Source organism: Malus sylvestris, chromosome 2 (assembly GCF_916048215.2).
Source record: "Malus sylvestris chromosome 2, drMalSylv7.2, whole genome shotgun sequence".
Classification (NCBI taxonomy): Eukaryota; Viridiplantae; Streptophyta; class Magnoliopsida; order Rosales; family Rosaceae; genus Malus; species Malus sylvestris.
This window is the reverse complement of record NC_062261.1, coordinates 18,038,866-18,061,347: the sequence shown is the minus strand read 5'-3', so window position 1 is coordinate 18,061,347 and position 22,482 is coordinate 18,038,866. Positions and strand designations below refer to the sequence as shown.

Genomic DNA, 22,482 nt, shown 5'->3' with positions numbered 1-22,482 from the left:
TGCGGCCTATCAGCAACATCTCCTCTCCAGTTACAACAAAAAGGTAAAAATCTAGCAGTTCCAGCCAGAAGACTTAGTCCTTAGAAAAGCCTTCATTACCGCCTGACTGGAAGGCTTTAAAAAGATGGCTCTCATCTGGGAAGGTCTGTACAAAATCAGCCAAGTAAGCGAAAAGGGCAGCTACAACCTTACCACTATGAGCGACAAAGAAATTGACAAGCAGTGGAATGCCTACAACCTGAGAAAGTACTACGTATGACCTCCCACCATTCTTTAGACCTTGTTCAAGACGAAAAAGTTTGAAGACTCAAGCAGCTCGATGAATAAGACTTTGCATGCCGAGGATTATCAGTTGTTATGCCATTACCGCCTACTAGTAAAGTTAATAAAAGCCTCTATCTTCAATGAAAATTGAAGGATTTATTGACAAGCCTGGGCCAAATGCATAAACAAACTGACCAACCCTGCGACAAGCAGAAGACTCTCGCTGCCCCCACAGACATAGTGTAAGCTCTCCAGCGCGAGAGGATAAACTAATTCCCCTATAACCATCTAGGGTCTGCTCTCCAGTGCGAAAAGGTAAACTATTCCGGAATATGCAGACGTGGATGGGTTGTACAACTGCTCAGTTCCCCCTGAATGCATCGACTACCTGCACCGGACGACTTCTAGAATTGGCCAAAATAGCCATTCCACTTGAATAAACTTAGCCAACTAAAGGATTCAATTCCGCGGGATCCCAGGTCTCTAACCGGAAGAGACGCTAAATGCAAAAGCCCTACCTATGAAAGAGTGCGCGTGACAACATGATCCGTCCTCGACGTGCAAATCTTTATGAAGTGGCTTGATTTTAAAGTGTTGCAATACTAGTTAAGCGACCTACGGGATCAAAGCTATGACTCAGAAGGATATGGCCTCTGAAGAGAGACTTCACCTACACCTCACACCAAAAAATGCCTTTGAGAGCCAGGGATGACACCTTAAGTGGTTACACGGGTCGTCTGCTTCTATAAGTAAGACACCTGGCCGATAACCCGACGGCTAAAAGCCCAAGGCAACCCATAAGCTGAAACTTACTCCTACCATGACTAGGCAGACTCGCCTGCTTATTTACAAGCAGCACTTCTGGCCGACGGTCTATGGTTTAAGTTTTGCTGGGACAAAGTCGAGTGTCACAACTATAGCAGCTAGGGTTGGTTCGATATGAGATCCCAAACCGAAAATGGGATCCTAAATAACCGATTTTTTTAGGACAAGATTTCAGAAACCAAAACTGATCCGAAATTTCGGTATTCCTGAAAAAAATTTAGGATTTCAGTATGGTTTAGGATTCATAGACCTCCCATTTTCCCTGCCAGCCCACACGGCCACACCTAGTCCCATATTCATCGACCTTTCCACCCTATCTCCGTCCCTCTCATTCCTAGGCTTGTATTTCCTATCTTGGGGAGTCGAAGGGCTTTGTGAAGTGCATCGAACAGAATGAGGTACCGATCATCGTCGATGTTTGAGTTTTTCCATGTTTTATCAAATGAAATCGCCATCAGAGGGCTACTCTGCTTTGCAGCGATGGATCTGATGTCTTGGAAGAACGATTGGGTTGGGTATGTGTTGTGGATGTGTGTGCTTTTAAAGATTGAGAAAGGATTTGGAAGCCTTGGACTTGCTTCTGCATTTGAGAGAGTTGATGGAGGGAGAGAGAGAGCGGATGGCTTTCTGTGACTCTGTGGGAGTGAGAAAATGATGATGTTATCAAAAAATAAAATAAGGAAATGAATGGTTAATGAAGATGACAGACAAAGAAAGAATTAAAAAAGGAAAAGGTAGGTGGATATGGGATGGTGGATATAGGTCATCTATCTTCCAAAATAAGTTATTGGCCAAATGAATGGCTTGGTTGATTAAACAATATATATATATATATATATATATTGGTTTGGGATTCCCGAACAAAAGAAGCATAGAGATCGATTCCCATACCGAATGGTTCAAGAGTTTGGGATTTTTTTTCCAGCCCTAATAGCAGCTACGCGGACTTCTTCTACTTCCTAGGAGAAGCACGAGTCCGGCCGATGGCTCTATAAGTAAAAAATCTTGCAACATGCCACGATAGGGCCAAAGCTTAAAAAGCCACAAAGTCGAGTGTCACGACTATAGCAGCTACGCAGACCTTCTCTGCTTCCTATGAGAAGCACGAGTTCGACTGACGGCTCTATAAGTAAAAAATCTTGCAACAGCCCCCGGAGGGCCAAAGTTCAAGAAGCCACTAAAGTCGAGTGTCACGACTATAGTATCTACGCGAACCTCTTCTGCTTCCTACGAGAAGCATGAGTCCGGCCGAAGGCTTTATAAGTTAAAAATCTCGCAACATGCCCTAAGAGAGCTAAAGCTCAAGAAGCCACTCGAAAGCTGGAATACAACCATAGTGGCCACAGGAACTCCTCTACTTTCTACGGGAAGCACGTGTTCAACCACTGGGCTTATAGGTTAAAAAATTTTGCAATACGCCATGGGACGGCTAAAGCTCACTAAGCTACCTAAAGCTAAGATTCATAACTATAGTAGCTACGCTAACTCACCTGCCTCCTCTAAAGACAACGAGTTCGGCCGCCAGCTCTATAAGTTGGAAATCTTGCATTTCTTTCTCGACTACCACGCCTTCAGCAGCCGCACCGCTCCCAACAGCCAAAGCTTCTATCAGTTTCTCCTCAGCTGCCCCTTCCTGGACTGCCTGACCCTCAGCTGCTCCACCAAAGGCAGCCTCAAATGAGAAATCAAGCAAATCAACTGGAGAAATGGAAAAAGTCTCAAAGTCCTTCTCGAAAAACTCATAATCTGACGACCTACCCTAAAGATGGTCTACATAGCCAAGCTTGTAGAAATCGGCCTGACAAGAAGCAAGTGCCACTTCGTGATCAACTTTCTTATTCTTCAGCTGTACATTCTCCTCAACAAGCCCAGTATGAGCACCCTGCATCTCATCTAGTGTCTTTTTCAGATTCTCGCTAATAAACAACGCACCTTACATATCCATCTCTTTGGGCTTAAGCTTACTGGCAACCTCCTTGAGATGAAAACCTTTAGCATGCATGAAGATAAGCTCTTCGTCTTTGGCAAAGTAAGCAAATCGTAGCTCCAAATTGACACACTTAAGGTCCTCGATCACCGAAGAAACACGACTGACTTTCTTCTCTGCAGCTTCCAACATCGCCTAAGTCGCACTAAGCCTAGCATTCAAATGGGTGACCTCCTGATGAGCGATCTCCAGCTGCAAAGAAGTAGGGGCAGAAACATCAGACCCCTTCAAAATGGAGAGTTCAGATTTGAGCTTCTCAATCTTTTCAACAGCCAAGCAAAGTTGAGCCACCAAAGCCACTTCGGCCTCCTTAACACACTTGATAGTATCCTAGTCAATGCATATAGACTCAGATGCCAGGATCAAAGTCTTATGCATTGTAGCAATAGGGGAGGACCTCCTCGAGTAGGCAGGATGCTTTGCAAAAGAGTTTAAGCAAACGATAACTTTCCCAACGCTGTCAACAAACTTGGTGCATGCATCAAGATCCTCAAGCAAGTCAGCCTTCAGCAGCGCACAAACATCGGGAAACTCTTCAGCCTTAGACTCAGTGAATCTCTCACAAGTGCCTATGCAAGTAGATTTCCCTTTCTCAGCAGACGAGTTAGTCTTGGCAGAAGGAAGAACAGGCCCAGGTGCCACTTTAGCAACAGAATCCACCATTCTACTCTTCATAGCGGTGAGCCTCACAGAAGCCGATCCAAACATAGCTCTTGATGGATGCTTCGACACAAACCCAAACACCAGAGGCATCACCAAACCTTTCCATTGGGCAAGTCTCTCAGCGATGGACGCGGTCACCTTCGGAGCAGCAGGTTTCACAGGCTCAACGGTCTTCTTCGCTCGATTGGGGGAAGTTAGATCAATGATAGGTTTTTCGATAATAGACGATCTCCCACGAGCAGCAGAAGAAGTCCTTGGATTATTCTCAGCCAAAGGCTTACAAGCAAGTGAGGAAGACCTTTTCTTTCCACCATCATTGGCAGCAGGCTCTACAGCAGTGATCGGGTGAGCCAACGCCTCATCCTTTATCCGCTTTATCTCTTCCTTCGAAGGCAAGCCACCCTTCTCCCGATGAAGAGGGCTGAGTAGCCAACGCCACTCGCGGTACTCAGTAGGAATGCCTAAGGCAACATGGACTTTCTTCATATCTGCCGAAGTCTTTGGAGTTTAGCCAAGCTCCAAATCTACACAAAGTAAGAAAGACGATCAATAAATTGAAGTCATGGAGCAACTTAACAAAAATTCAAGTAGGATAAGAATAAAGCAGTTCACTTACCACTGATAAAGGTAGTCGAGACACACAGCTTGGGAGAAGAGTCAGACTCTCACTCCTCATTCACCTCTAAGGTGTCCCTTGCCCACTCATGATTACCTTGGCTAAAAGCATCGAGCAGCCTATGACGAGACCTCAGCTGCCCCACACCTTCCTTGTGCCCGATCTTAAAGAAGTACCAAAACTCAAGCCAAGATCAAAGAACCTGCCCAAGCTCGAGAACCACACCATCCTACGAACTGCATTTTGGGAACACTGAGCAGGTGGGCATTTCATGGAGCATATCACCTCCTGAAAAAAGTAAATCCCAACACGCAGCTTAAGAGAAGAGTCAGACTCCCATTCTCCGTCCCTTCTCCAATTTCTAACGGGCCCGAGCCTAGCATTGTGTCACCTGGCCCACGCCAGCAGCGCGCCAAGCCCAACTTGAGTTGCCAGCACCTCGGCGAAGCTGACCCGACTCGTGCTGCACCACTAAGCAGCCCCGTGGCTCCTAGTCGTGTGTCACCCACACCCACCATCCCCACCAAGCCAATTTTTTAAGTCCCAAGACTCCTAAAAAATTCAAGAAGAAGAAAATTCAATTTTTTCTTACCTTGGTGCGACACAGAGAATAAGAACTACAATGAGAGATGACTCTTTGCAAGGGCAAGAGAAGAAGAACGGTAGGGGAGGGGGAATAAAAATTTCCTCTGGCTTCTCTTCCTTGTTGGATTAATGATTGTTCTCCAAATTTATTTAATCCCCTGCTTAAGGCAGAATTAAATAGGTATTGGGGGCAATTATTTTCCTTTCCTAGAAGAAGTCAATCTCCAAATCAAGAACGAAGATCAAGTTCAAATTGGGAAGCAATTCTACAAGCCTAAGCAGCTTGGGATTCCTACACCTACTATCATTTTCCTGCATGTAACACAGTAGGTGTGAGGGTATTTGTGGAGCGTAAAATAATCCCAAAAATTCTAAGAGGTGACACGTGAATTTTTATTCAAAGAAGACAAGATTGCCCTCGATAAATAGGCAGGCTTCTCAGATGCTCTCACGCACAACTCACACCCTTGGAGGCTTCAGCAGCTGAACACAACTACCCACAACTCACCTGCCCTTGGCAAGGAATTAAAGACAATAATTAATTACCCAAATCCTATCTTTAATACATTCCTAATTGAAGATTGACTCCAATCAAGTAAGTAATCCTAATTTAAATCAATTAGGGATAATTACCCCATTATCTCAAGATATTATCTCCTATTAAATATCTTGGGAATATTTAGAGAATATTTCTCCATTAAACATTATATGGCTGGCCCTAGCCCTATAAATACCCGATATTCTACCAAAATTTGAGAGCTTTTTGCAACCCTAAAAAAACCCTAAACACTTTACTCTCTCAGAGAAACTAACTTAGGCATCGGAGATCCGTTGACCTAACCCCCCCATCCCCCACTTCGTGGGCACATGAGGCTTATGTCTCTGATCAAAGTTGTTGATTGTTTTGCAAATGCATTTTCGTCAAGACTGAAGACGGCAGAAATTTTCATCGACAAGGTTCAAGCCCAAAATTGGGCTGGAGACATCTCAAGCTGAGCAAATCATGGGCTACAAGCCCATTGGTTTTAAAAAAAAAAAAAAAGGGCTATAGAAGGAGGCCCAAACGAGGGCATGCTCTAATACTTCACGGATATAGGTGCACCAGTATAAGAGCTGGGCTCTGGTGCGACACGGTGCAGGAATAGCGCCTTAGCCACAAAGGTTGGGATTTGCTACTACGTGGTGCAAGGAGACACTGAAACCCACTTAGGCTAGTGTTATTCGCAGGCTAATCAGCTGGTTTATGGACTGCAATATGTGAGCCCAGAGAAAAAAAAAATCTCTCCAGTGGGCCGAGAAAAACGCCATCCCAAAGGGCTAATGTTTAGACCGAGGGTTAGCCAAGTCCAGATGGGCTCAGGTAAAGACCAAAGAGCATCACAGCGTCGCTGGGTGATGTCGTCGGAGGTGAGGCCAGCATCGTCGCTACTGACAACCACGTTCTGGATCGAAAAAAACATCAGTACTAATCGGGTTTTAACAAAGAACCTCGATTATGATGGAGAAACGAGTCTTGATGTCCTATGTGTTGGAAATGTGCCCTAAAGCCAATCATATGATGATACTTTACGGACATTTTACATGTTAAACTAATCTAGTTTAATATAAAGGGCAAAGATTATTGTTTGAGCCGTCTCATATAAATGTTATATGCTTAAACGATAAAGTCCAAGGAATATGTGATTGGAAGAATGTAATCTAATGAAGTTAGATTCATGAGACCATTCTTTCGTAGACACATCCTAAATGTTCCTGATCATAGGATTGCCAATTGGGCATTGACAGTCCGTCAAGATCGGTACGTGCTATGTCTTCTCTCAGGGAGAGTGACTAGTCTCGAGTCATTGGTGTGTGTGACATCAAGACAAGTACGTAGGTGCTCAGTAGAGAATGAGTTCACTGAACGTGATCAACGAAGAGTTCTCATACTCATGTCACATGAGAACTCATGTTTGGGATAATGCAAATTAGTCCTTTGACCTGAGGCATCACAGTTGTCTTGTGGTTAAGTCCTTGATCTTTGATTATGTCAAAGTCACCCCATCGGGGTGTCCACGGCATCGTTGGGGTTAAGCCACTTAGTCATGGAGGCAAGTGAATGCGCAACAAGGGATCTCTAACCTTCAAATCGTTTGAGGGAGAATACTCTATGATATGATTTAGAATCTCTGGCCAGAGTATGAATGAGATTTAGAAAAGTCGTTCTAAATCACATTCAATGAAATCATATAAGCACACGAATCACATTGGATAGTAGACATGAATAAATAAACTATCAAACCAAACAATGTGGTCAGGAGTATTAGATTAGAGAAAGACCGTATTGCATTTGTAATCCCAAACTGAATAGGTTTTCTCTACCTCTTCTGATTAGCTTGGGTAACCATGATATGCTGCAAGGTGTCACTCATGGTTTGTGGAAGCCCTAAACGTGTGTAATCACTAAAGGGAGAATTGAAAGTAATTTTCAATTCACAATCGATTTGAAATGGTTTTAATCGCCCACTGCCTCGCTAAAAGGAACCTAATGGATCGCACACCATAAGAGGTGGAGATTGGAGATTAAACGGAGATGAGTAAGAATGATTAAATGGTTTAATCATTTATTTATGGCAAAGATTAATTAATATGTTAATTAATCAAACGAATAAGTTCGTTAAAGACCTCGGGATAGGTTTTGGACCTTAAGGCCCAATGGGCTTCGAACGTCAAGCCCATTGACTTAAGTTGTATGACAACTTAATGAATAATGATTCACTAAGACCCAAAAGCCCAAACAACACCCCATGGCCGGCCATTTAGAGGAAGGGTAGTGAACTTGCTTTAATTACAAGTTTGCCACTCAAATGAATAAAGGTATAAATATGACTTTATAGCCTTTTATTCATTAGGGTTTCTTTTAGAGAAAATTGGTGAGAACTTGTCTCTCCATTTTCTCTCTAGGAGGCCGGCCCCTTGGGGGGTGCATCTTGCAATCCCACTACTCCAAGGTCACTCATTTCTTCTCCAATCTCTCCTTGGTGAAGAGACTTAGAGGTTCCCTACTTTGGGAACTTGGAGAAACCTATTCTTCCATCCAAAAATATAGATTTAAGATGCAAGGAATGAAGGCCCTCTCTTTGGGTGATTAGCCTTTGCTTATGCAAAGAGGAATCTACAAAGGTATAAATCTCAACTCACTTTGTTTTGAGTTGATTAATGGTTCACCAATCTACTAGGCTTTGAATTTCTTGGTTAATGTTTTGTTTTTAAGTGCATGCTAGCATGATTCCGCCTTTAATTGTTAATTGCATGCTATATGATGTTGCTTAAAAGAACATGTTTTCACAAAATTTTCCTTCACTATGAACCAAGAATCCATGGATTCGAAAACGGGGCTACAAATTTCAGTGAGATTATGGAGAATTTCGGCCAAGGCCATGTTGGCGGTGACTGCGGGTCACCGAGAATGGCGTGCCATTGTTTCTGGTTCTGGGCTTGGAGCCCAAGGGCTTCGTGGTCTCGACTTGCTCGAGGGTTAGGTTTTCAGAAAATCCTAAAAAAAAAATTATTTTTCAATTTCCAGATCATAATTTAATGCATATTCAACATATAATTTAATGCATGAGCATATGATGCAATTCATGGAATTATCAATTCACATAATTCAACAATGGGATATAATGCATACACAATTTATGTAGAATCTAAAATTCAAAAAATGTAAAGTTGGGTCATGCATTATGGTGAATGTTCATGCTATAAGGGCTGCAAAAATATCGAGATACAAATCACTATTTTGGAAGAAGCTGATTGCATAATGATATTAATGAACTGGTTTGGTGCATAAAATTATTTCTTTAATTTCGGCTTTCCATCTCCAAAGCTTGTATCACGTTCAACACACACACACACACACACACACACAAGGATTCAATAAAATCAAAATTTAATCAAATAAGAATAATTGAAACGTAATACTCCCCTAATTGAAGACAAATAATTCCATGTCAAATTCCTAAGCACAGCGGTTGGAGTGTGCTAATAACGTATTGTGGCTTATTTTAATCCGACATGGAGAGAGAGGGGGTGCACTGCTGAGAAAGAGTAGGGAGAGAGATGTGTTTGTAGGATTGTGTAGAGGATGTGTTATTTCCCCTTGCACAGTGCATTTATTTATAGTAATAAGGGAGGGAAGAATCCTTCTGCTCCAAGAAATACAAATCCTACTAGGGAAGAATAACTAGTATCAAATCTAATCTAGAATTTACACAATCACATATAAATACAATATTTATAACATCCCCGATATTGTCAATATTTTAGTCCTTGGTTTGGTTGTAGTAAGAACAAAAATGAAAAAGCTCTGCGCAATTCATGCTTCACCAATACTCCAAGTTAAACCTACCTTTCCTTACGTGAATATGCATATTTTATGTTAGAGTAATTAAACACCTAATGTTAGTTTAGAAGTTTATTATATTATAATTCTTCCATGCAGGCCGAGGTAAATCCGTTCTAATTAAGACAAGCAAAATCCATCTTATAAGTTAAACGGTCGTTGTTAATAAACATCAAGTCATCCCATTTCTACCTATGAATTAATAGAAAGGTCTTTTGCTTGAATTGAAATTCAAGTAAAAAAAATACGTTTAAAAGTTTATAGGTTCTTTGTTTCCAAGCAACTCATGAGTAATGCTCAAAATTGGACAGTGATCTTATCAGTAATCTCCGGCTCATAGTATTCATTTCACAATGTTGATCCACATCAAATACATTCAATACAATACACCACAATATTTACCTACCATGACACATTCCACATATCATACACTACATTGGTGTCTGAAAAGGCCATAAAATCAATTTATGTTGAATGGTATAGGCATTTAAGACTCAATGTTAGCAATGCTCGGAGAGGAGGGAATCGAATACGAGAAATAGTGTTCAAGGGTAAAAATTGTCAAGCATTTAAGCTGCAAGTCTTACGCAGCAACAAGTAACCAAAGAATTATAGGATTACATAAATATTTAAATATCAAGATTTTACAGTCGGGCTAACGACCCACTATTTATCATACCGATATTGCCCCAACTTAACCACCTGCACACTCTAGCAAGGTGTTGAAATTTATTACAAAAGACACAGTGCAGTTACAAGTGGAACTATTCAATATAAGTTATAATTATTTGTAAAGTTTCTGATCCGAGACTATTCTTAACACATCCGTAGGGCTACTAAATATATATCCTCACATGTGCTAATATATATATATATATGTACACCCCATCCAGAAAGTGCAACTCTAACAAACAAATAGGGAAGTGATATTTTCAGCAAGTTTCTCCAAAAGAAGCAATGCTAGCGCGTAGATAACATTGACATTGACCTGACCACAATACACAACCTGAATTTCTGTTAACTTACTTCTAAGCTTTCTCAACGAATTTAAAACACCTCAAGGCTTCTTGCTCTTATCCTTTTACGTTTTTCTTGTGTTTGCTCCTTCTGAAACCACCTAGATATCTCGTTGGATGTATAAAAACAAGAGGAACCAATTTGTGAGGCAGCTGAGTGCAAAGCCAACATTAAATCTTGCAAGCATGTGTAGCAAGAAAATTAGTTCTTCCTTTCTTCTTCTTTTTCTTCTTTATTTGATCTTAGTAGGCGTTGTTTGTGTAAAAGGAGATGACAAAAAGGTACATACCCTAATACTTTGTCTTAAATTTAATTTTATGTTTTATTAACCCGGTTTTGTAATTTATGGAAATGCACAGAAGTTTTACATTGTGTACTTGGGAGCTCATCCTGTGAATAATGAGGACTCTGCAGCTTCCCATACGCATATGAAAATCCTCTCATCTGTTAAAGGAAGGTTGGTTGACACTCTACACTTCCTCTCATGCACACATGCAAAAAACAATAAAATGTTGAACTATGCATGAAATGCACACATGGGTTGGTTAGTTGGCCAAGACAGTGTGATTAGTTCGAATTCCTATCCCTCAAAATTAAATTTAGAGTAGATATCGTCTTAAAAAAAAAACTATGGAATTATATAGAAGTTCTTTTTTCCCATACGATGTTTACATGTTTATGTTTTGCAGCTATGCTGATGCTCAAGAGTCCATGGTTTATAGCTATAAAAAGAGCTTCGATGCCTTTGCTGCCAAGCTTTCTAGTGATGAAGCCAAAATATTAGAAAGTATGTGCGTGACTGTATCAGTTTGAATCCAAATCGTCATGACCAATAGTTCAGATTAACATTGTGAGGTAAGAAAAAAGTTTTTGATGTTAACTTATGTGTTGTGAATGTATAGGAATGGACGAGGTTCTCTCCGTGATTCCTAATAGGTATCACAAGCTACACACAACAAGATCATGGGATTTCATTGGGTTACCACAAAAAGCTAGACGAAATTTGAAGACTGAAAGTGACATAATTGTTGGTCTCCTTGATACAGGTTATAAAGAATACTAATTTCTTCTTTCTGTTGCATATGACTTCATAAACTTTAAATTATGATGAAAATAAAACTTATCTATACACACACACACACACACACACACACACACACATATACATATACTTGAGTCATGTATAATCTGGTATTCAAATTTCCAGGAATTACTCCAGAGTCCAAAAGCTTTAAGGGAGATGGATTAGGTCCTCCACCAGCAAAGTGGAAAGGAACTTGTGGCCACTTTGCCAATTTTTCTGGATGCAACAAGTAAATTTTTTGAACAGATTCATAATTTAATAAGATTTTGCAAATACCCCTTTCAAGTTTTCTCATAAAGTTGATTGAAAAGATTTACATCCATATACACCACAGGACAGAAATTAACATGGTTTGTTTCTACATAATTGCCAAATGTCTTTTTTTTTTTAAATAAATGAAAGAAAATGAGAGCATTTGTCATTACTAATTTCAAAAATAAACATGATCATTGATGACCAACATTGACACCCTATGATTTATCAAACATTAACAAAAATGATTCCAAGTTGTGATGAATATCTGCACGTTCATTTCAACCAAAAACAAAGTAAAAGTTGACATGATCTCTTCGTAAAATATTGCAGAAAATTTCATGAAGGGAATCCCTCGCAACATTTCATGGAGCAGGATAGAAAGTGCCCTTGTATTTACCGTTTCTTGACCATGCAATGCTCATATAACATCCTTATACCTCTAAAAGTTCACTTTATGGTCAATGCACGGTCACGAAATGGTCAATACGAGAGCACCATCATATCTCGTTTCATGAATAGTGGAGCAGGATCTTTATGAAGCTCATCCTATAAGTGTGTGTGTATTATTTTTGGTAGTTACTTATGATTGTACTGTAACTTCTAAGTTATGAAATTAAATGTCCCCTAACCCATATATGTATTTGTCAATTAATATGGTCACTTAAAGCAAGATCATAGGTGCCAATTACTTCAAGCTTGATGGCAATCCAGACCCAGTTGACATCTTATCTCCCTTAGATGTGGACGGCCATGGGACTCATACCTCATCAACCTTAGCAGGCAACCAGGTCCCCAATGCCAACCTCTTCGGCCTAGCCAATGGCACTGCGCGAGGTGCAGTGCCCTCGGCTAGGGTGGCCATGTACAAAGTATGCTGGGCTAGCAGTGGCTGTTCAGACATGGACATCCTAGCAGCGTATGATGCTGCCATACATGACGGCGTCGATGTCATATCAATTTCTATTGGTGGGGGGAGTTCAAGTTATGTGTCGGACACTATAGCAATAGGTGCATTTCATGCCATTAAGAAGGGTATTATTACTGTGGCCTCAGCTGGAAATGATGGACCAAATTTGGGAAGTGTTCTTAATCATGCACCATGGTTGGTAACTGTGGCTGCCAGTGGGATTGATAGGGATTTCATAAGCAAAGTTCATCTGGGCAACGGAAAGGATGTCTCAGTAAGTTTACATTTCTGCTTAGGTGGTGCACACCCTTTGAATTTTACTTTGACTGTTTTTTTTTTTATGCAAATGATATTTTACTTTAAGCTAATCTAAATTGCAAAGCAGAGATTCGTAATCGAATGCATAGGGGGAACACATATTATGATTATTTTGATCCAAAATTAACTACTAGATGATACTTGGTGGTGTATGATGATTAAACCGAACTGTTGGAAGAATTTTTTTTATAGTTTTGTTTCGTACATGTTGAAGGTGTGACCTACTTGTATTGGTTGAGGGGCCCTTGACCATACTCAAGGGGCCTCAAGAGGACTTGAGAACCATTCGAGGGGGCCTCGAGTTGCTATTTAAAAAGTGCTAAAAGTGTTTATTGCGTTAGTAAAAAGTTAGAATTTTCTAAATGTCCCGTTCTTTGGCTGTGTTGTATGATGCAGTTAATTTGATTGTGTTTATATGATACATGCAGGGGATTGGAGTGAGCATGTTCAGTCCAAAGAAAAACTTATACCCAATTGTTAGTGGGGTTGATGTAGCACAAAGCTCTCAAACCAAGGAAGGTGCAAGGTAATCAATCACTTTGTTCATCATCCGTCAAGAAAAACAATTTAACTTAATCTGAGAAAACAAAAAGATACTAATTCTTCGGACGGTTGTCGTGTATGACAGGTTCTGTGTTCAGGATACATTAGACCCTGGAAAGGTAAAGGGCAAGCTTGTTTTCTGCAAACTCGGATCTTGGGGCGCAGATTCTGTGGTTAAGGGAATTGGAGGGGCTGGCATTATAATTGAAGATGATCAGTTTCTTGATGCTGCTCAAATATTCATGGCTCCAGGAACCATGGTCAATTCTACAATCGGAGATATCATAGATGAGTACATTCACACAACAAGGTAGAGAGTGCTCTCCAATCTGCACCCAAGTTCTAGTCCCGTCCTTGTAGTTTAGATTATCGCTCGAAAGATAATGAATAAAAGAAGGGTGATAGTACACTAAGAACTTATAACTAAATTTATTTAATGTTTATAATTTTACATAGCAAAATAAATAGCATTTTCTTTATTATCATGCAGATCACCATCAGCAGTGATATACAAGTCTCAACAAACAATGAAACGTGCTCCGTTTGTTGCTTCATTCTCCTCCCGGGGTCCAAATCAAGGATCCAACCGCATCCTCAAGGTGTTGTCTTGGTCATTTTATTATAGTTTAACTAAGACTGCTAGAAACTCATGAACCCGTTTTTGGTGCCGTATTATGTGATGCAGCCTGATATTGCAGCACCTGGGGTTGACATCTTGGCGTCTTACACTCTTAGGAAGTCGCTCACTGGATTGGCAGGTGACACACAATTTTCAGAATTTACACTCATGTCTGGAACTTCCATGGCATGCCCGCACGTTGCTGGAGTAGCAGCATACGTAAAGTCATTCCACCCGAATTGGTCACCGGCTGCAATTAGATCTGCCATCTTGACCACTGGTAAGGAACTTTTTTTCATTTTTTAGTGCTAAAAGTGTCCCCAAATAACTAAAAGCGTTTCTGAAATGGAAAAAGATGTAAAATAACACTCGCTTGGGGAGAAACACCCTTACGTGCTTCTGGAGAAGCACGCTATACGTGTTTTCTCAGGAAGTGCATTTAGATGAATGTAAATCGAGTTTTTAATGGACGATTTTATGTGCTTCTGACAAAAGCACTACGTGCAAAAGCATGCCTTTACTAATAGTACTCAAATTCTTTCATTACGCTCACTGTTATCATGACTTGCACTCTGATTACAATGTTTACATCTTTGTCAAGCAAAACCAATGAGCCAGCGGGTGAACGGCGATGCAGAATTCGCCTATGGTGCCGGTCAAGTGAACCCGGCTAAAGCTGTGAACCCGGGCCTAGTCTATGACATGGATGAAATATTGTCCTACATTCAGTTCCTCTGCCATGAAGGCTACAAAGGGTCCTCATTAGCCCCTTTGGTGGGCTCAAAAACCCTAAACTGCTCCTCATTGCTTCCTGGTCAAGGCTATGATGCTCTCAACTATCCCACCATGCAGCTCAGCTTGAAAAGCAACAAGCAACCAACAGTTGGTGTTTTCAGAAGAACTGTCACCAATGTGGGCCCTGCAAAATCCATCTACAATGCCACTATTAGAGCACCAAAAGGAGTTGAAATCACTGTGAAGCCCATGAGTCTATCTTTCTCCACCACCTTGGAAAGGAAGACCTTCCAAGTTGTGGTGAAGGCGAACCCTATGACCAGTATGCGGATGGTATCCGGCTCACTCGGATGGAAAAGCACTCGATACACCGTGAGGAGCCCCATTGTGATTTACAGTCCATGATCAGTATATTACTTGGAGTTGAAGGTGCCTAGTTAGTGTATACAGGAAATCCATGAAAGAGTGAACTACATGAGCATTCTCACAGGCTATCTCTCTTACGTATTGAATTTTTTTTTTTAAATAACAACTATGGATAGAAATTGACTCAAATAAAATGTTTGTCCTCCGTAGTTGTTTGTGTAACTCGAATATAACTTGATGAACCATTCAACTATTGTAAGGTTTACAAATGAGAGATGCAATCAATAAATACAATCTAAATAGTTTTATTTTATTTGAAAAGGAATTGTATGTAGTATTATGTTAGGTGAGATCCATTTGCATAAATGTTTCTCATTACTCCCTAATAGTTGTAGTATAATGAAAGTTTCGCAAGGAAATCGGAGAAGGCTATATCACGAGACAAAAAATCTTGGATGAGATTCCGTTTGGAAATACTGTACGTTGTGAAGTGGGACTAATTTTCATGTCATATCATGTTAGTAAGTGCATATATACCATTATTTCACATCTCAGTCCCACTACTAGTAGTCTACTACTACCTTGAATTGAACTCAAAGCAAGGCATTGGTGATAAGGCCACGTGGTGACTGCTAAAAGAACAATAATCAATTTGTCATTTTGAGGATTTGAAGAAAAACGCTAGAGAAACTGCATTTTGAAAAACCTCAATGTATCACTTTTTTAGTAAAGGTGTGACCTACTTGTGTTGGTCCATGTCATTGGCATGGGGTGGTAAGAGAGAGTGGCCGGGATTTGCTTTAGCCAATAAATTTTGTTTTTGCTCTGGACTTTTCTCCCAAATGAAATGGTGCATGCTCGAAAAAATGATTTCAAATCGAGTAATTTTAGGGACATCATATTTCGGTAAACGGTACTATTTTTTTTAATAGAGGACTGGCCGACCAATCAACAAGCACCTCTTATCTTTCAGGTGACCGTAATGCAAGCCTGCAAAACCCACTTCCTTTCACAATGTATATTCTTCTACACTTTATTATGATTAATGGTTTCTCTCTTTAATTTATATGTTTTCTTTTTTTTTGGAGTGGAGGAGCTGAAGCAAATTGATCGCATAGGATGTTCTAACTTTTAACACAAAAATATCCTACATTGTCAAAAGTTTTTCCCTAATTTGGCATAGGCGTGGGATAAAGGACGACCCTCGAACGCCCAAACGTACCAAAATTTATTAGAAAAGAAAAAAGTACAATGAGGGGGACAAATAACCGAAACCCAGAAGAATAAATACAATAGAAAATATATTGTAAAAACATGTATGATACGGTAGTTGGACCTGCCCAACCAATCTCTATGGCAAAGAACAGTAATAAGTGTCGCATATGTAAACAATGGAATGGTATTGCAACTTTGCTGTAGTTCTAACACATTTTCTCAAACTGTAATCAAAACTAATTAGCTCATGAAAGTATAAAAACCGTAGCCCGTAGTTCATTCGGTAAATTGTTGTGCTTAAATAAATCAATAGGAAGATAAAAGTCATTTGAAAGAAGAAAAAAATAGCGAATTTGGCTCTCGTATTTTAGCCGTATGCACTCTAAAAGTTTACATGTTTTCGACACTCAAAAGAAGAATGCGCGTAAGAGGCTAGGAGAAGACAAAAAAAAAAGTGTTAAAATCGCTAGCCAAAAATATAATATGAGTGAATACTTGCACAAGAACTTTCGCACCAGAAGGCATTTTCTTTTTTAAATATAAGAGGTGTTCCATCACACATGATTGCAGACTCAATCTTCCTTCCCATGATTTACTTTTGCACCAAGAAGGTGTGTGCTGGATACCTCATGATTCGGCAGCGTACCTTTTGTTCAGTTATGTTTCTAGCTTTGATCCATTTGCAGGCGTGCACTTTGAAGTAGAGAAAGTGGGCACGCTTGTTGTTGGTATGGTGCATATAAGAGTAAAGAGATCAAATTGTCAACTTCAAGTCTACTAATGGTTGAACATCAACCATATCTATGAGAAAAAAAGAGTTTAAATACTCTAATCTCACTCTAATTAATACTGATGCCTTTTGTGATAAAACTCCACACTTGATAGATTGTATAGATGGTAATTACCAAGTTGGGGGCAATATTGGTGTTGTTGGAAGTAGGCCTTTAGCCCGTCTCTCTAATAATTTCTACACTAAGGTGCAATATTTGCATATTATCAAAAGCATGCTTCTTTTCTTTTCTATATAAACAGCCTTTTAAGTTGGTAAATCTTCACCCCACACAAAATACACTTCCCCATTCTCCTTGTTTGAGGCAAGCAAAGGTACATATTCGAACATCTCTTTGAATTTTTCTCATTCTCTCGATGTATCTCTTGGGTAATGTTAGACCGATCACATACATTTGCTAGCTACATTCGTTAAGCATTATGTGACAACTGATGCGTACTTATTACATCAATTATTATAATCAGTTTTTCATTGACAACTTCAGCATAATTTGGTAGCAAAATCATTTGAAAAATATGATCCTCTAACATTACTCAAAGTTGGTGTTTCTTTGCTTAATTTGTCTTCCTTATTATTTATTGACTTGTCCTTTTTTTTCAGAGCTTCCATGGTCATAATTAGAACATGCTTGCTGTTCTTGTTCTTCATGGCTACAACAATAACCGCTTTAATGGAAGAACAGACATACATAGTTCACATGGACAAGGCGAAAATCACGGACTCAGATCACCAACGGTACTACAAATCTGTGATCGATTCTATCACCGCACTCTCATCTCAAGCAGAAGAGGCAAACAAACCACCAACTCCTCAGCTCCTTTACACTTATGAAACTGCTGTTTCAGGTTTTGCAGCAAAGCTATCAGCCTCTCAACTCCGATCCTTGAACCGAATAGATGGTTTCCTCTCTGCGACACGTGATGAACTGCTAACTCTCCACACCACACACACTCCTCAGTTTCTTGGCTTACAAAACGGCAAAGGACTTTGGAGTGCTTCTAACTTGGCCTCGGACGTGATCATTGGCTTTGTCGATACAGGGATCTGGCCAGAACATGTTAGCTTCCATGACACAGGCATTTCCCCAGTGCCCTTTCGTTGGAAAGGCACTTGTGAGGAAGGCACAAAGTTCTCAGTTTCAAATTGCAACAAAAAGCTTGTTGGTGCAAGAGCCTTTTTCAAAGGGTATGAGGGCATTGTTGGCAGAATCAACGAAACAGAAGAGTATCGATCCCCTCGCGATTCAAGAGGGCACGGAACTCACACTGCTTCCACTTCAGCTGGAAACCTTGTAAGTCAAGCTAGCTTATTTGGTTTGGCCAAGGGCTCAGCCAGCGGTATGAAGCGTACTGCAAGAATCGCAGCCTATAAGGCCTGCTGGCAATTCGGATGTGCCAACTCTGATGTAATGGCTGCAATTGACAGTGCTGTTGCAGATGGGGTAGACATTTTGTCACTCTCTTTGGGAGGCACTTCTAGGCCTTTTTACAGAGACAACATTGCTATTACTACATTTGGAGCAGTTCGAAATGGAGTTTCAGTTTCATGCTCTGCAGGCAATTCAGGCCCTTCTGCTTCAAGTGTTAGCAATGGTGCACCTTGGATTATGACTGTTGCAGCAAGCTACACTGACAGGCGTTTCCCAACAGTTGTGAAGCTCGGGAATGGGCAGATATTCAAAGGGACGTCTCTGTATTCAGGTGAAAAAACTAAGCAATTGCCACTAGTGTATAACAGAACCGCAGGTAATAGCCTAGGAGCTGAGTTTTGCTTTGAGGGTGCACTGGTCAAGAAGCTTGTAAAAGGAAAGATTGTGGTTTGTGAGAGCGGATTGTACACGCGAGCAGGAACTGGAGAGAAGGTGAAGAAGGCAGGGGGAGCCGGAATGCTATTACTCAACAGTGACACCGAAGGAGAGGAACTTGTTGCTGATCCTCACATTTTGCCTGCCGCTTCTCTTGGAGCTTCTGCTGCTAAAGCCATCAGACAATATGTGATGTCATCAAAGAAACCATCGGCTTCGCTTGTGTTCCAAGGCACAGTCTATGGCAACACTGCGCCTGTGATGGCAGCATTTTCATCGAGAGGGCCAAGTTCAGCTGGACCAGACGTGATCAAACCTGATGTGACTGCGCCGGGTGTGAACATTTTGGCAGCCTGGCCACCCAAGCTTAGCCCAAGCATGCTCAAAAGCAATAAGAGAAGCGTGCCGTTTAATATAATCTCAGGCACTTCAATGTCCTGCCCTCATGTTAGTGGCTTAGCCTCTCTTCTCAAGTCGGAACATAATAATTGGTCACCTGCAGAAATCAAATCGGCACTAATGACCACAGCTTATACCATAAACAACAAGCATTCTCCGATTTCTGATGTTGGCTCGAATAGTTCTCAACCAGCTAGCCCTTTTGCATTTGGTTCGGGGCACGTTGATCCAGAAAGTGCTGCTGATCCAGGCCTAGTTTATGACATCACGACTGAAGACTATCTGCTTTACCTCTGCAGCTTAAACTACAACTCTTCCCAAATAGCTCTTTTCTCCAATGGGGTTAATTTCACTTGTCCTGGTACTTCAGTTGTTCAGTCTGGCGACTTGAATTACCCTTCGTTCTCTGTGATTTTCGACCAAGATAGAAGGAAGACGAGTGTGACATACAAGAGGACAGCGAAAAATGTCGGTAGCATTCCTAGTACTTATGCAGTGCAAGTGAAAGAACCAGCTGGAGTTTCAGTGAGTGTTGAGCCTAAAACCTTGAGTTTCAAAAAGATGGGTGAAAAAATGAGCTACAAAGTGAGATTTGTTGCCTTGGGTGGAGCAACTTCAACCAATTCTTCCTTTGGATCTTTAACTTTGGTGGCTGAGAAATATAGAGTTAGAAGTCCCATAGCAGTACTCTGGCTATAAGTTTTGGGGCTAAAACCACCAAACTGTTATTATTAGTGATTGCAAGTTTTAAAGAATTTGCTAGAACATTGGTTGATCCATAGATCCTTGGTTGATCCATAGAACCTTGGTTTATCTGCAACAAAACCTACTACTTCATGTCATTGATGGCTATAGTAGAACTAAAAATTATCAATGAGAATTTTCTATGTTTATCTGAACTATATTTGTTGATTATACTCCTGATGCATTTTTCATAGATAGAAGTTATGTAAGATTAATGAACGATATGATTAGTAAATGTGGTACATGTAACGTTGCTTTTTGTTACGTGTTGGTTTTTTTTTTTTTTTTTTTTTGCTCATTATGATCCTGTTGCAGTGGCGTTTGATCATTGGACTAACATTTTAGTCGAATATGAAAAATTCTTGAATTTCATAACTTACCTACTTCTTTGCTTTGTCCAATTATGTATCCTTGTAGAAGAAGATGGAGCAAAACTAATGATCCTTACGTTGCCAAAGCAAACCACATACATATATAGTTTGTACGGTGAAAAGCAATAAATTTAGGGAGTTTTAACGAAAGTGGCCTAGCACTATTCATTCTTAATCAAAATGACATTTTGTGTATGAAAAGTCCATGATGGATCAAGCTCTTTTCTTTATTTACTCTTATGCCATTATTTTATTATTGTAGCGGGGTCCACAATGATGTTGACATTTCTGTCTAGAAGTACATTATTTTACATGATATTATTCAACTTATACTAATTTGCTGCCAACTCTTCATTCTTTCATTATGTTGTCAATGTTATGCAGCTCTTCTTCTGTCAAATTGTTCCAGTATTGTTCATCGCTTTCTACTAACTCTGCATCTCTTTCTCTATCTTCTTTCACCTTGTAGTACATTTATGTTGTTTCTTCTTTTAAATTTTGAGGCTTCCAATAGGGCTGATGACTGATCCTTGTCTTGCTGTAAATATACATTTCTTCTTCTTCTGCTACTAATACCATATAATACCTAAAATCTTCAAACTCATTTGGATCCCTCGAAAATTTAGAATATTTTTGTATGAAGGAGTCCATCTATGTAAGGAGATAGGGGATAGTCTAAATGACTATTCATTCATCATGGCTATATGCCTAGCTTTCTCCTTATGCATACGTACATACCAATCTGGAAGACTACTAATAAAACTTATGCAAATTTCCTTCCACTTTTTCAGATAATCTTCTGTTATTTTTATAAGTTTTTCATAAAATGATTCTAGTTGAGAAATATGGTTAATGAATATTTTATCAAGATAGCCAAACTCTAATAGTAAGGTCGAGGTAACTTCTACCACATTATACTTTTTCTGATGCTCATAACTAAAATGTCATAGTCTAAAATCTCTAATATTAATCATGGCTACAGCTATGCTAACCTCTGGTTTACAAATACAATTCTATGTACTATCACAAAGACATGGTGGATACATCTTTGTAATAATATTCATCCTTGGTTTTGGATCAAAGATGGACTGATACAAAGCATATTGTAATTGTAATTGTAATTGTACCTCTTTTATGGACTGTGATGCTCTGCTTAGGATCTCATTTTACATATCTGGTGGCGTTATTCTTAATTTTGCTTTTGAAATTTCCTCTAATAGGATATCATCTATTATTAAGTCTAAAGATATATTCCTAAGAAAATTTTTATATCTTTCTTGTTTTTCTTTGTCACTCAGATGATGATGCTGCTCATTATTTTGATGTTGCTTCATTTCAATGGCTTCCTCTAAGAGCTCAATCTTAATCTCTTCTATGAGCTCATTGGCCTCGGTTCAATAACCTCTTTTTCTTTATTCTTATGCTGATCAGTTTCCAAATCTATTTTCAATTCTCTTTTCAGGGTGTCACTTGCCTTCTGCTGCATTCTAAGAGATTGAGTTCTTGGTTCATTTTGGTAAACTTACTAAGTAATGATTCATGGCCCCTGAAAATGACTTGAAGGTTGTACTTAAGAGAATGAATATGATGCTGGTTTTGATGGATGCTAAATTAAAACTATCAAATTTTTGTTCTAAGGCTGTAATTAATTTTTCATGACCTAACCTCATGCTTAGCTGTTTGATTTAGATATTCCAAAAATTATCTAGAAGAACCTACTGTCTATCAGAAAGCCCTAGTACTCTTGACCTATACCTCAGAGTTGGATTTCTGATTCATTCAACAATATTGCCATTAAAGTTGAAAGTTGGTACTGGTGGTGATGCTAGTCTACTTATGCTATTTTGGAATCCATTGAAGGGTGGAGGTCCATGGTACATCTTTATGCTATTGAAGTGTGCTATTCTGCCTTGTGATCTTGTGCCATTTGAGGATGATAGTCCACGATATTCCATTCCTGTTCAACAAATTATTTGTGATAAGATATCAGTTAA

General features: G+C 39.8%; 2 protein-coding genes across 2 annotated transcripts; both read left to right on the top strand.

The window, feature by feature from the left end:
• The first annotated feature begins 10,423 nt into the window (after positions 1–10,423).
• On the top strand, positions 10,424–15,486 carry LOC126613794 (subtilisin-like protease SBT4.14). The gene is made up of 11 exons (XM_050281388.1): positions 10,424–10,619; positions 10,698–10,795; positions 11,028–11,125; positions 11,241–11,384; positions 11,546–11,651; positions 12,345–12,858; positions 13,331–13,428; positions 13,531–13,755; positions 13,936–14,044; positions 14,131–14,344; positions 14,666–15,486. Exons 1-11 carry the CDS (start codon positions 10,455–10,457, stop codon positions 15,202–15,204), a joined length of 2,310 nt encoding a protein of 769 aa, XP_050137345.1. The 5' UTR covers positions 10,424–10,454; the 3' UTR covers positions 15,205–15,486.
• A 1,720-nt stretch (positions 15,487–17,206) lies between these two features.
• Positions 17,207–20,272, top strand: LOC126613793 (subtilisin-like protease SBT1.1). Its single transcript, XM_050281387.1, has 2 exons — positions 17,207–17,484; positions 17,771–20,272. The coding sequence occupies exon 2, from the start codon at positions 17,778–17,780 to the stop codon at positions 20,070–20,072; it is 2,295 nt and encodes a 764-aa protein (XP_050137344.1). The 5' UTR covers positions 17,207–17,484; positions 17,771–17,777; the 3' UTR covers positions 20,073–20,272.
• The last annotated feature ends 2,210 nt before the right edge of the window (positions 20,273–22,482 follow it).

Coding starts and splice junctions, on each gene's coding strand:
- LOC126613794 (XM_050281388.1), top strand. CDS start 10,455: ATGTATAAAAACAAGAGGAACCAATTTGTGAGGCAGCTGAGTGCAAAG. Junction 11,385..11,545: donor TGTTGGTCTCCTTGATACAG/GTTATAAAGAAT, acceptor TCAAATTTCCAG/GAATTACTCCAGAGTCCAAA. Junction 14,045..14,130: donor GATCCAACCGCATCCTCAAG/GTGTTGTCTTGG, acceptor TATGTGATGCAG/CCTGATATTGCAGCACCTGG.
- LOC126613793 (XM_050281387.1), top strand. CDS start 17,778: ATGGTCATAATTAGAACATGCTTGCTGTTCTTGTTCTTCATGGCTACA.